The 13565-nt window shown below is 38.5% G+C and overlaps 1 protein-coding gene across 2 annotated transcripts in view; it reads left to right on the plus strand.

Annotated features, from left to right (window-relative positions):
* Positions 1–13565, plus strand: part of tnpo1 (transportin 1) — a 40106-nt gene that overhangs the window by 7862 nt on the left and 18679 nt on the right. The window contains exons 4-13 of one of the 2 annotated variants that reach the window (XM_062988579.1): positions 4070–4176; positions 5033–5166; positions 5797–5878; positions 6697–6819; positions 7416–7534; positions 10588–10648; positions 10738–10900; positions 12219–12371; positions 12473–12698; positions 12860–13031. In XM_062988579.1, coding sequence (XP_062844649.1) covers positions 4070–4176; positions 5033–5166; positions 5797–5878; positions 6697–6819; positions 7416–7534; positions 10588–10648; positions 10738–10900; positions 12219–12371; positions 12473–12698; positions 12860–13031 — 1340 coding nt within the window. Of the gene's footprint in view, positions 1–4069; positions 4177–5032; positions 5167–5796; positions 5879–6414; positions 6820–7415; positions 7535–10587; positions 10649–10737; positions 10901–12218; positions 12372–12472; positions 12699–12859; positions 13032–13565 lie in introns of those variants that run through there. The other variant, XM_062988578.1, reaches the window with a different exon arrangement.

Consider the following 13565-nt stretch of genomic DNA (forward strand, 5'->3'; position numbering starts at 1 on the left):
CCCTGAGAATTATCTTGTTCCTATAACACATTTAAGGCATTTAGTTCCAGAGACAGCAAAACAACCCCACAACATTATGGATCCTTCACCATGTTTCACTGTATACAGGGGGCTACAACAGTGTGGCTTCGTGGACATAGAGTGTGTGTGCTTGACTGACCTGTCTGCAGTCCAGATCTGTCTCCTATTGAAAATGTATGGTGCATTGTGAAGAGGAGAATTGGACAGCAGCAACCACGGACTGCAAGCAGCTCAAGTCTTGCATACAGCAGAAATGGGCAAAAATTAGTTTGTAAAACTGCAGTAAGTAGTATCTTCAGTTCCCAAATGATTAAAAAGCATAATTAAAAGAGAAGGTGAAGTGACCCAGTTGTGAACATGCCTCTGGGTCGAAAAAAATGATGTGAATATTTTTTCATCATGTCTCATTATAAAGAAAAACTCTATTTTCTCTCTCTTGTAATAACTACACTAATAATATCAGGAAGATCTTAAACGAATTGCAACTGGTCACATCACTTTGCTGCTGGTTTAAACAAGACTTGCCTGTTTTCTAGTACCATGGTGTTGTTTTAAAGCTTTTTTTCCAAAATGACATACAGTTGTTACCAAATACAATGCAAGCAATTGAGGGTTAAGGGCCTTGTTTAATGGCCCAGCGGCAGCGTCTTGGCAGTGGTGGGGCTTGTACCAGTAACCTTTTGATTACTAGTCCAGTGTCTTAACCTCTAAGCTACCACTGCCCATTTCTGTGTGGAGTAAGCCTGCAGGGCATTCACAACTTTCCCAAAAGGGAAATATCCCCCACTCTACTGCCTCAGCTTTACTAAAATATTAACATTCCATGTTTACTGGTGGTACCAAGTTTCATGACTTGTGATGTAGAACCCCAAGGGATTTTAATGTGGCCCATGGATTTAAATGAACCATAGGAGGCATAAACAAATTAATCACACAGTAGATTTGTTAGGGTGCCTGCAACGTCTGGTGAACATACCACCAGTTCACAGCGTTGCAGGCGTTACAGAACAAAGAGCAGCGTGGCCTCAAATAGGAGGCCAGCTGATTAGGGCAACGACCTGCAGCTGTCAGCTTCCTACTTAAGGGGGTGTCGCCAGTCTGCAGGCGTCGCACCTTTGTTCTTTGTTTTTGACCGGCTGCACGGCTCCAGCCATTCCTTTTGCAGGGCTAGTTCGGTACCCCAGGCGCCTTGTAGCGCGGTTGGGTGTGTAAGTCGAAAGACTGAGGTAATTTAGGGTTTTGTTTCATTTAATAGGGAGAGCTGGTGCGATTCCTTGCAGCCCTCGAGCTGTGGTTGTTTTGGTGTTGCCACATAATCCCCCCCGCTTGCAAAACTAGCAGCGGGTTAGCCTCAGGCTAATTGCCACCCTCCGCAGTCCTTTAAAGGCGTGTACTTTATCCAGGGTTATTCACTGCTGGTTTGGTTGAGCGGTAAGTCTCCGCTCCTCCATGTGTGAATCCCCGGTTCGAATCCACTCGCCTGAACCCTTTTTCTAAACTCAATCATCGGTTTCTTCCCAGCCTTTTAAAGCTGGTGACATAACCGATCCAATATTACCGTTTCAATTCTCTTTACAAGTTTTGCCCATTTTAACGGATTATTTACGAAGATCCGTCTTCTCGTTTCAGCCTTTTATTCAGAAGGCGAGTTTGTAACCCCAGCAATGCCGTAGCGTAGCGGGGTGGTTATAAATACTGCGAGTGAGCGACCCGGGTTCGCGCCTCGCGTTGGCTGTTTTTCTATTTTCTGTTTTTGTGTTTCCTTTTCAGTTGCCAGTGACGAGAGTGGCGCCGTTCGGGATTTCCCGAATTGTTTTTTGTTTAACTCTTTTCCTTTGTTCTTCTGTATATATCATTTATTGTTAATAAATATCATTTTTTGCTCCGCACCTTTGGGTCCTACGCCTCTCTTCATTACAAGATTAGCTGGAAGTGATGGATATGGCTTATTTCCACAGACCCAATAGTATCCTAGAGGGAGTGCTTTACTTTTTGCAGATACCACAAGGGTTAATGTTTACAGTGGTGGAAATATTTTACCAAAATGTGTCATTTATAGAAAAGATAGCAGTTGAAATATAACATTACCAAAAGTTATGTCTTGTGGAGAACAAGCTTTGTTAATGCAAGCCCAGCCTGAGAAAGACCACACAAATATGGGATCCGTATATGCTTAATTCCATCTGGATTTGTCCCAATAATTATTTTAATGCTTGGAATTTGGTGAACAGTATGGTGGTACTTAACTCTACTGTATTATGGTACTATAAATTGTATTATAATAGACTGGATTAGTTAATGTCTGACAATAGGCAGTGGCCACTGATCCTCATTGATTCTAACTACCATTATTTGAGCAATTAATTGTTCTTATGGTTTTAGGGGCAGAGTGACCTCTAAACAGAGTTTGAGTGGAAGTGTTGGATTCAGGGATGACAAAATAGCAGTGATATAAGGCATGGTAAACAAAACAACCATGATGCTGTTACAAACATCCTCTATCATGCCAACAAAAGCTAGGGCCAAGATACTTAAGATAACAATCTTTATATATTTTTAGCATTTGATCTTCATATTAGAGAGGGCTCTACCTCTGTATTAGTGACATTGGAGTAATCTAAAACTATTCTTCACTATTACTGCTCTTTTCTAAAGCCTGAATGTGCCCTGCTAATGCTGAGATTAACAAGTAATCTATATTTATTGCATGTAAAATGATCATTACCACATTTAATCCTGAAACATCTTTTAATTCCAGACGGGAAAAAGTGTGTTAATGCGATAGAACAATACTGCGATAATTTTCAGCTGTTTGAAATGAATTAAAATTTTAACTGACAGCGTTAATTTGATCATTTGATCATTAACTTCCCTATATATAATACATAACTTCTTAGACTGTGAAATTGCTAGTAAAGGTGGGGGACGGTTGAAAGTAAATGTTTACCGCAAACCAACGCACACGGACCAGTACTTAAGGTTTGACTCCCATCATCCTTTGGAGCACAAACTAGGAGTCATCAGGACGCTGCACCACCGGGCGAACAGCATCCCCACAGACACTACCACTACACAGCTCCAGTGGATCGAAGGGAGGAGAAGAACAACCGCGGTCTAAGCGCAAACCAGTGGTGATTCCGTATGTGGCGGGAATATCGGAACAATTAAGACGGATATTCTCCAAACACCGTGTTTCAGTTGCTTTCAAACCCCAGAACACGCTATGCCAGAAATTAGTTCACCCTAAGGACCGGGTTCCTCGACACAAACAGAGTAACGTAGTGTATGCTGTTAGGTGCCGGGAGGATTGCCGGGAACTGTACATCGAGGAAACTAAACAGCCTCTGGCGAAACGGATGGCCCAACATAGAAGATCGACCTCTTCTGGCCAGGACTCTGCAGTTTACACCCACCTGTAAGCCAGCGGCTACTCATTTAATGATGAAGATGTGCAGATCCTTGACAAGGAGGAACGCTGGTTTGAACGTGGAGTCAAAGAGGCCATTTACGTGAAGAGGGAACGACCATCTCTGAACCGGGGAGGGGGCCTGAGAGTACATCTCTCACCATCATACAATGCCGTAATTGGAGCTTTACCCCAATCTTGTGTGAAAGACACACATGACCATTGTAATTAATGGTCATTGTGAATTTCATATGGACCTGATCACCGGTTCCATTGTTATGCAATGGGTGGTGATCGGTCGTTATGCAAATCAACTGCATATAAGGTTGGGGTATTCAACACCAGCTCAGACTGAAGAAGTCATTCGGATTGAGTGACGAAACGTATCTCTACAACAAACTTGTGTCCAGATGACTGATTCAACTTTGTGGATTTGTGTACCTGGATTATTGAGCATGCATTAACAGATATTGAGCATGCATCAACATAATACATAACTGGTTTTGGCATTTTTGTTAATGCTTTTAGGTATTCTCAGTTTAATGAATCTAACTGATAATACAGATGATTCCTGCAAAAAACAATCTTCTGATCAATTGCTCTACAGCTTAAGATCTTTAAGGCTTTGTCATTATTTCTCAGGTATACTTATCACCACCATTGCATCTAAAGAAGAACTGCAGAACTGGCCTGAGCTTCTACCCAAACTCTGTTTGCTGCTGGATTCAGAGGACTTTAACACCTGTGAAGTAAGTCACAAGTTCATTTTATCATTTTATGAGTCACATTGTTAAAAGAAAGTACATCAAGCATGTAAAAAATTTCATTAAGCATTAAATGAAATATAAATGTATTTTAAATATTTGTAATGGGAAACTTATGTTTTGTAAGTGGCACAATTAAGTTGTTACATGTATGCACTTTTAGAGTCAGTGTATGCGTATACAAATAGAAAGTCTATGGCCTGAGATTAATTTTTTATTGTGTAGGACAAGAAGCAATCAATCTTTAAGATTGTTTTCAGTAACTGAGTTTTCTGATCAGAGAGAATACTAATACTAATACTAATACTAATACTAATACTGGATCCAAACCTGTCGTGGAAACATTGGGTACAAGGTGGGAATATATATGAAGAGGAATTAGTGCCTTTAAAAATGCAATCATACTACTAATACTAATACTAATACTACGGAATCACTGTTGTATTATTTTCACGTTGCTTGACGTCTTTACTGAATAAAATCCCCCAATACATTAGAATTTGCATTTAAAAACAAAATGCTGAATTTGTGTTATAATTGTGTACAATCGACTGTAAAATTGAATCAAGGCACAGCTTTATTGTTTCCATCATCTGGTAGAGAATTGCAATTTGGTATTTGTGCTTACTCCGTGTGTATTGTCCTGTTCACAGGTAAAATGCCTCACCACAAAAATGTGCTGCATAAACTAGTGAAGTAGTGAACTAAATAATTAAAAACTTTAAACAATTCTGGCATAAATGCAGAATTTTACAGTGACAGCATTTAGCCATTTTAGTACTTATCCTTTCTCTCTGTGTTTGTATTTGTCTGTCTGTCTGTCTTTACTGTTTACATTTAGGGAGCATTTGGAGCTTTGCAGAAGATATGTGAGGATTCAGCTGAGGTACTGGACAGTGACATGCTACATCGACCACTTAATGTAATGATCCCAAAATTTCTGCAGTTTTTCAAACACTGCAGCCCAAAGATTAGGTAGGAAACATGAAGGTGCAGCAATTATGAACGTACTTAGAATTGAAATGTACTATTACTTTATGCTTTCTTGTATCATGATCTTTGTGATGGATTTTAGTGGCAAAATGGTACTAAGATACTAAATAGTACTGCCTTAATATGTTAAAGCATGAGTTTGATCTCGAATACATTGTATCGAATGCCAGCTCTGCCTGCCGGCTAGGCTGAGCGGCCACATGAACAATGATTGGTTGTTTAGATATGGGTGGGATTAAGCCGGATAGGGTCTCTATCTCATAACAAATGCAATTACGACCTCTGCTGGCTGATTGATGGTGCCTGCACAAAGATGAGAAAAGAGTGCTCTCAGGGTGTGTCTCTCCGTACACATTGCTGAGCTGCACTGCACTTGTCGAAGTGTAGGTGATAGGATGCATACGGCATGCTGCCCACGTGTCGGAGCGTAGGTTAGCTTTGTTCTCCTCAATCAGAGCAGGGATCGGCATTGGTGGAGAGGAAGCATGACGCAATCGGGCAATTGGACGCGCTAAAAGGGAAAAAAAGTTGAAAAAATGCATAAATAAAAAAAAGTTTGCAAAAAATGTTTAAAAAAAAGAGTAATACCTTTGTTGTTTGTGTTTATTTTAGATCTCGTGCCATTGCTTGTGTTAATCAGTTTATCATCAGCAGAACACAGGCCTTGATGTTGCACATAGATTCCTTTACTGAGGTAAGTCCATTCCAGAAGGGAATGTTGTAAAAATATGCTACTAATACCATGATGAAAAGTTATTGTTTCCAATAGCTTCCAAAAAAGATCTGAAATACTGATTTGTCTGACTGCAGTGTAATGGTCCATCCCTCAGAGGCCATACCTCAGATCCCATACCTCAGAGCCCAGAGAACTCGTCTTAGGTTAATTATTTCTAGAAGTGTCTTTTTTTGCACAGTAAAGTTTTAGGTTGTATTTGTGAAATTAACTCTGTATTGTAGTGCTTGACAAAGGTCTGCCAAAGTAATCCCTTGCCCAAGTGGTAACATTAGCTATTGATGAATTCCAGTTCTTGATGCAGTTGTTTTTAAATATTTCAATAATTGAATCTAATCTAATGCATTTGTTGACAAATTAGAGATCCTCTGCCCATCTTTGCTCAAAGATACTGCTTTTGTTCCAAATCATGATTACAATAGTCACCTGTTTAAAATCACATCATTATTTAGCCATATTGACATGAGACAATTTTGTCTCTGTGTCATACGGGGTAGGAGATATGGACCTGGAAGTTTATCACTACGCTATAGCACTACCATCAGGCCAGTCAGGCTGAACTCGAAAGCTTGAAGTCTCATGTTCGTACTAAACGGTTTGGTCTGTGCATTTTGTTTTATCTGAGAATAACAATAATAAGGAGAGGAAGAATCCTAACAAAATCAATGGCATTCCTTTGGTGCTTGGACACGTAATAATGATAACTATATTTGATATTGGGATTCTTTTAAGGGTGTTGCAATCGTGAATATAATAACTTTTTTTTACCCCTGCTGTAGAACTTGTTTGCATTGGCGGGGGATGGAGATCCGGAGGTAAAAAAGAATGTGTGCAGAGCTTTGGTCATGTTGCTGGAGGTCCGCATGGATCGTCTTCTACCTCAAATACACAACATTATTGAGGTGAGTTCAACTCATAAGGTTATCTCTCTAATTAATATGTATATTGTTCATCTTTCTTGCTTTTTTATTATAGTGCTTTTTTGTTATAGTGGGCAGTTGTTGCCTAGTGGTTAAGGTACTGGTCCAGTAATTAGAAGGTTGCCGGTTCAATCCCCCCCACTGCCAGACTGCCACTGTTGGGCCCTTGAGCAAGGTCCTTAACCCTCAATTGCTTAGATTGTATACTGTCACAGTACTGTAAGTCGTTTGAATAAAAAAGCGTCTGCTAAATACCGTAAATGTAGTGTAAACAGAGTTCATTGTTTTTCCCAGTGAGATACTGTTAAGTTCAAAGATTTGCATGGTTTGCATCTCTTATAGTTTTTGCATGTAGAATGGAAATTTGTGAATTTTTAATGTGGACACAGGCACTTTTGGTACCATTGTGGATTTTATCTTGTTCATTACACTGACCAGCTGAATTCTCTCTTTTTGTTCATGAGTCTGTTGTTGAGCATGCCAGATAAAAGTATATGTCATCTGGTGTTAAATGTGGATCAGCACAGCTAAAACAATAAAGACATCATGAAGGTTTTCTTTACATTTTTGTCTCATAGTACATGTTGCAAAGAACACAAGACCAGGATGAGACTGTCGCTCTGGAAGCTTGTGAGTTCTGGCTTTCACTTGCAGAACAGCCCATCTGTAAGGATGCACTTTGTGGACACCTTTCCAAGTAAGTAGAAACACAAATATGCATACTAACCTTATGTTTTTAACATTAGTAGTAGTAGAAATTTAATTGACTTCACATTTTGTTTTTGCCATGTACGATGAATGCAGATGAATATGGGTATGAGGCAGGCAAAGAGCTTTTCTTAACTTTATGCAAATTATAATAAACTATTTCCTGACAATTGCTGTTTAAATTGCATATGCTGAATTGCTGATCATACAATATACAGCCAGAAGTATAGTACCATCACTCTCATTATTAACGTTAGTTTTTTGAGTCATACCCATTGCTATTAAAGGTGCAGAAAAAAATATTTAAAAACAACAAGTTTTTGTCATTGTCTTTGCCTGGGTACTTTGGTACCAGCTCACAGACAAAATCACTGGGTTGTTTTCCTCTGCACCTTTATGAAAGCCAGTAATCCAGATCATCCATTTTTAGCTGTTAAATGTGTTAAATGTTAACTTTTTAAATATATTTTACAGCAATTCTAAAGTGTTTGCCTGCATTTGAGAAATAACCAGAATTAAAGACACAGAACTGACAGGACTTAAATCCGGGGGTTGTGTCACTGAATGGCAAATAAAAAAAGCAGTTTATGAAACTTAGTTAGAACTTCTCAAGTGCATCTCTACTCCATCTGGTTCTTGCTAATCCTTCTGATGACTGTATTTCTGAACTACTGTTCTGCAACTGTATCACTTTTAAGTCTATCTTGTACCTGTGTACAAAATCTATTAGGCCAGTGTAAAGTGGAGTGTTCTCGGTTGTGCTCTGTTATCTTTGTTTTGGTCAAATTATAGCAGCAACATTCAGAGCAAGCTAAGTGAGTTTGATATCTTAGTAGATGGTTGGTTGGTTTGTTTGTTGGTTGGTTTGTTTGTTTGTTTTGAGCAAATTGTTTTGAGCAAACACATTTTTGCTCAGATTTCTTGTTTGGAAGCTGGGGTATGTGGAAAAAGAATTTAAAAAGAATTGAATTTTATGTATATATGACAAATAAAAGCATTCTCCATTCTTCTTCTTCTTCTTGAATTTGTGTATTATCTGCAGAACTGTGGTAAGAACACTGGCTTTGTAGAATTTGACCTATTAAGAGCAAACACAGATTAAATGTATGTGGCCCAACTGTTGAACCCTGTGGAACACCACATGGGATCAGATTCATAACTGCCAACCATGACATTTCAGGACAGATAGTTGTACCCAAGTTTTCAGCCTGTATCGAAGTGCCAAAAGTACCACTAAGATCTAGTATTACTAATATTCACTATTTACACAGCCGTCATTACATATATTTATGACAGAGGTTTCAGTAGTCTCAGATAAACAGGTCATTAGTTGTTTATTATATAAATGTTCACTGTTCTTTAGTGAGTGCTCTCCAGTGAATGCTTTTCACTATAGCAAGTACAGATGTTGTGCTTTCTTTTTAATTTTGCTGGGGTTTTCTGAATCCTAGAATCCTGTTTTATCCAGTCAAGACTCTAGCTGAGCAGCAGCATTCTGAGCTTGTTGCAAGTATCTAATAGAACTCTTGGGTTAGACAGACAACAGGGCATTAGCCAATTAGCAATAGTCAAGTGTAGATCACACAAAGGCATGCACAATGTTCTTGCTATCAGCATGGGTTGTCCCGAACCTTTGAGATTTTTCGAAGATAGAAATCACACAGTTTTACAGACATCGCTTTTGTGATATTTACAACTGAGCTCATTATCAAAAACTACTTCAAGATTCTTGACACATTGTTTGGCCTTTAAATTCAGGTTTAGATAAGCAAAAACTCATATACACTCATGCATAAAAAGGCTGACTTCTAGCCTTTGGTGCATGGGAAATATAAAGCTGATTATCATCTGCATACTGGTGATAACAAATGTTATATTTCTTAATTACAGCAGAACGTGAAAGCCTGTACAGGCTAAATAGCCTAGGCCCCAAGATTGATTATTGAGGGACCCCAAAGGTATTTACATAGTCACAACCGCTTGTATGAAAAGGCCAGCAAGACCCACACAATTTTAAAGGCATCAAGTAGACTTTTATAATAAACTGTATTAAAAGTAGCACTTAAAGTAGACTTTTTCTCTTTGGGATTAATAAAGTTATCTATCTATATGTCTGTCTGTCTGTCTGTCTGTCTATCTATCTATGTGTCTATCTATCCATATCCATCTATCCATCCATCCATCCATCTATGTATTTGTGGAAAGTCCCTGCTGCAGTGACTGACAATATTTCTGCAGATAGTGACCTTAATGGCCTATTTGAGGAAGTGAGTAGGTAAAAGGCTAAAAGTATTTCTGAGGCAGTCAGATCAAAGCGTGACCTGCTGTTGGTAGAGCTATTATTTTGGTATTTTTCTTGTCAGAAAAGACAAACATGGGGGCAGTGGAACTTAAAGATTGAAGACCCCTGTTGTAGATGATTGTTAATCGCTAATTTCTGAATCACTGTTGAGAATGTTTTTTATTTTAAACAGGTCTTAATATTCTCGACCAGTGGGTCAAAAATGTTTTATATAGTATTAATATGCACCATGCTACAATATAATGGTAGGATTTTACTGACCTTGTTAATTAATGTTGTCGGAAAGTTTTGATATACCAGCTGCTTCTCTACTTAATATCGCTAGCTAACCAACTTTATTTATTTTTTTTAATACTTTTTTTTTACACCCATTATTTTTCTTCAACAAAGCATTAAGTTTTTTTTTTTTATCTCAATAGCAGGCGACATTATTCAGCCAACAGAGGCTTCAATTGCAGTTATGACAAATCATACTATCACACAGGCCAGTTATTGTCCGTAGACGTGCTTAGCTAGCCGTTAGCAGAGCTGAGATTGGAACTTGCTTTTGTTTTGTATTGTAATGGGTTACTTTGAGTTTTTTGTTTAATTGTTGACTATTGAATAATACTGTTTTTTTGTACATAATAAACCTTAGGTGAATTCGTTGTCCCTGTGTGTCTGCATTGGTTTGCTATGGGCATTTTGGTTTGTTATTTATATATAAACAACAAATTAATGTTTTTATTATTGTATCATAGGTTGGTACCAGTACTAATCAGTGGAATGAAATACTCTGACATTGACATAATTCTGCTTAAGGTTTGCCATATAATTATGCTTACACAAAACAGTTTTATTTGCTTTAACTCATGTAGCATTTTTAAGAGGATAATTGTGTAAATTTCCAGGCGGACATGGAGGAGGATGAAGCTATTCCAGACCATGAGCAAGACATTCGTCCTAGATTCCATCGTTCACGCACAATTGGTCAGCAACATGAGAGTGGCAACATCACTGAAGAGGAAGATGATGATCTGGAAGATGATGATGACATCTCAGACTGGAATTTGCGTAAGAGTAATTTACAAGAAACAGGGGTCCCTACAATAATAAAGCAATAAGCCACGAGAGGCCGTGCGTTACTTTGATTTTAGCACGGGGATGACGTTTTTGAAACGTTTCTAAAACTTCTTTCCCCGTGCTAAAATCATAGCAGTAACGCACGGTCTCGAGTGGCTTATTGCTTTTATAAAACGGCGGTCAACATAAAATACAATAAATACAACAATGTTTAATTCATAAATGTATTTATTGTGTATAAACTTACAATAAAGCATTCTTCCGCGACGCCAGGTAGTTCGATTAACAGTGTTGCTAGGCAACATGAGGGCGAAAATAACATTAACTTTTTCTTTTCAGTGGCGTATTAATATGGAATGATGTGAGGTGGTCCTAGGTGTGCGTTTATCGGGGATTATACAACAGGTAGTTCCGACCTTACAATCTGATTGGTTGAGAAGCGTTCTAAACGTGCTGATATTCGTGATAACAGCACGGTCTTTTCACACCACTATGGTATTACTCCGCTGACGCATTGCCAGTAACGACAAGCTTCATGCACACAAACGCGCACGCAGGCGACACAGCCTTTTTTTTCCTGATCGCGTTTTAAATCCATTATCTGATATACAATCTAGTGCACTGTGTAGGGAACATAAATCAATTGTCTAATATATTGTCTAGTGCACTATGTAGTGAACATGAATGCGTTATCCGATACACAATCTAGTGCACTATGTAGGGAACATTAATGTGTTTGTAACGCAAACAGTTAGCTTAATAGCCCAGTTAGCAGCTCCTAAGAGTTCTGTTCTCACCAATATCCTTTGGTGTGTGCAAGATGTTTTTTGTTTCTTTTTTTCCCCTTCGGAGGTTCTTGACTTTTTCTTCTTGTTGTTCTTACCTCCCTGAAATGAGTTTTTTCAACTTGGGATGTCTGCTTTGTAGTGTTAAACTTTATATCCGTTGTGGAACTACTTTTTGGCGGAAGGTTTTGTCAATATTAAAGCATATTTATTATGAAATTCAGGGCTTTTTTGATTTATTTTCTTTCTTTATTTTGTAAAAACTGTTGTATAAAAGCAATAGAACACTCGAGGTCGTGTGTTATCGTGAATAACATCACGGCTGTGATGATCTACGGCACTCGCCTTCGGCTCGTGCCTGCGACCGAGTCACAGCCGTGATGTTATTCGCGATAACACACTCCCTCTCATGTTCTATTGCTTAATTTTACAACGGCTTCGAACGCGGCTCAGCCAATCAGATTTTAGGACCGGAACTATCCGTTTTATAATGCCGCTTTTTTTATGTTTATCTTTATTTACAGGCAAATGCTCTGCAGCAGCGTTAGACATTCTTGCCAATGTTTTCCATGAAGATTTGTTGTTGCACATTCTCCCTTTGCTAAAAGAATTGCTGTTTCACCCAGACTGGGTTATCAAGGAATCTGGAATACTTGTCCTAGGAGCCATAGCTGAGGGTAAGTAGCACATATACAAAACGTAAAGGTTTTGCTAAAAATCTGTATTTTTGATTGAACATGTTTAGCTATTTAAAGTTTATATATTTTTATTCATCTAGGCTGTATGCAGGGTATGATTCTATATTTGCCCGAGTTGGTACCTCACCTGGTGCTGAGTCTGTCTGATAAGAAGGCTTTAGTTCGATCCATCACTTGTTGGACACTGAGCCGCTATGCACACTGGGTAGTAAGCCAACCTGCCGACGCCTACCTCAAACCACTCATGACTGAGTTGCTCAAATGCATACTGGACAGCAACAAGCGTGTGCAGGAGGCAGCATGCAGGTCAGCCCTTGTTTGTTTTTGGGAAGTAATACAATTTCATGTATCATGCATGTTTTCATGAAAAATAAATCCAAAATACTAATCATGTTTAAAATAATGTATTTGATGCGGTAAACTTTGGCTTTTAACTTTCTTCATCCTTTCTTTTGTCCTTTCTTCAGTGCTTTTGCCACTCTGGAGGAGGAGGCATGTACTGAGTTAGTGCCTTATCTGGCATACATTCTGGACACATTAGTCTGTGCCTTTAGTAAATACCAGCACAAGAACCTGCTCATCCTTTATGATGCAGTTGGCACCCTGGCAGATTCTGTTGGCCTCCATCTCAACAAACCAGTAAGCCAAACAAACACAACCATACAAGCATTATAGTACTTTGTAAAATGTGATCTTAATCCAAATCATAGATGCAAACTTTTTATTTAATTATTGGACAAATTAATTAATTCGTTATCTGTAGTCCAAAGTTCAAAGGTCTTAAGTATGCACTTGATTGTGAACCAGTCATTATGTCACATTTATTGTTTAATATGGTTGAAATGTTTGAAGGCCTGCGCCTGGTCAAGATTTGCTTTGTTATACTGTTTGGCTTTAAGATCAGCCATATTTCCTTTTTTCTCACAATGTGTTGGCTGATAAGTTATCAGGCAATGTAAACATGTTCAGAGAAGGGTTACCAAACCATTTGCTTATCCTTTGTGTGACTTTGGAGGGGGGTGGGGAGTTGGGGTGATACACATAATACACATAATTATGTGTATTCTGTGTATACACATAATTATGGATACCAAGCAAACCCATAAAAGAAGGGTAGATCCAGAAATGGATTTTGATTTACATTGAACACCACTCTCCTTTATGTGATAACTG

This window comes from Trichomycterus rosablanca, chromosome 26 (genome assembly GCF_030014385.1).
Source record: "Trichomycterus rosablanca isolate fTriRos1 chromosome 26, fTriRos1.hap1, whole genome shotgun sequence".
NCBI classification, from domain to species: domain Eukaryota; kingdom Metazoa; phylum Chordata; class Actinopteri; order Siluriformes; family Trichomycteridae; genus Trichomycterus; species Trichomycterus rosablanca.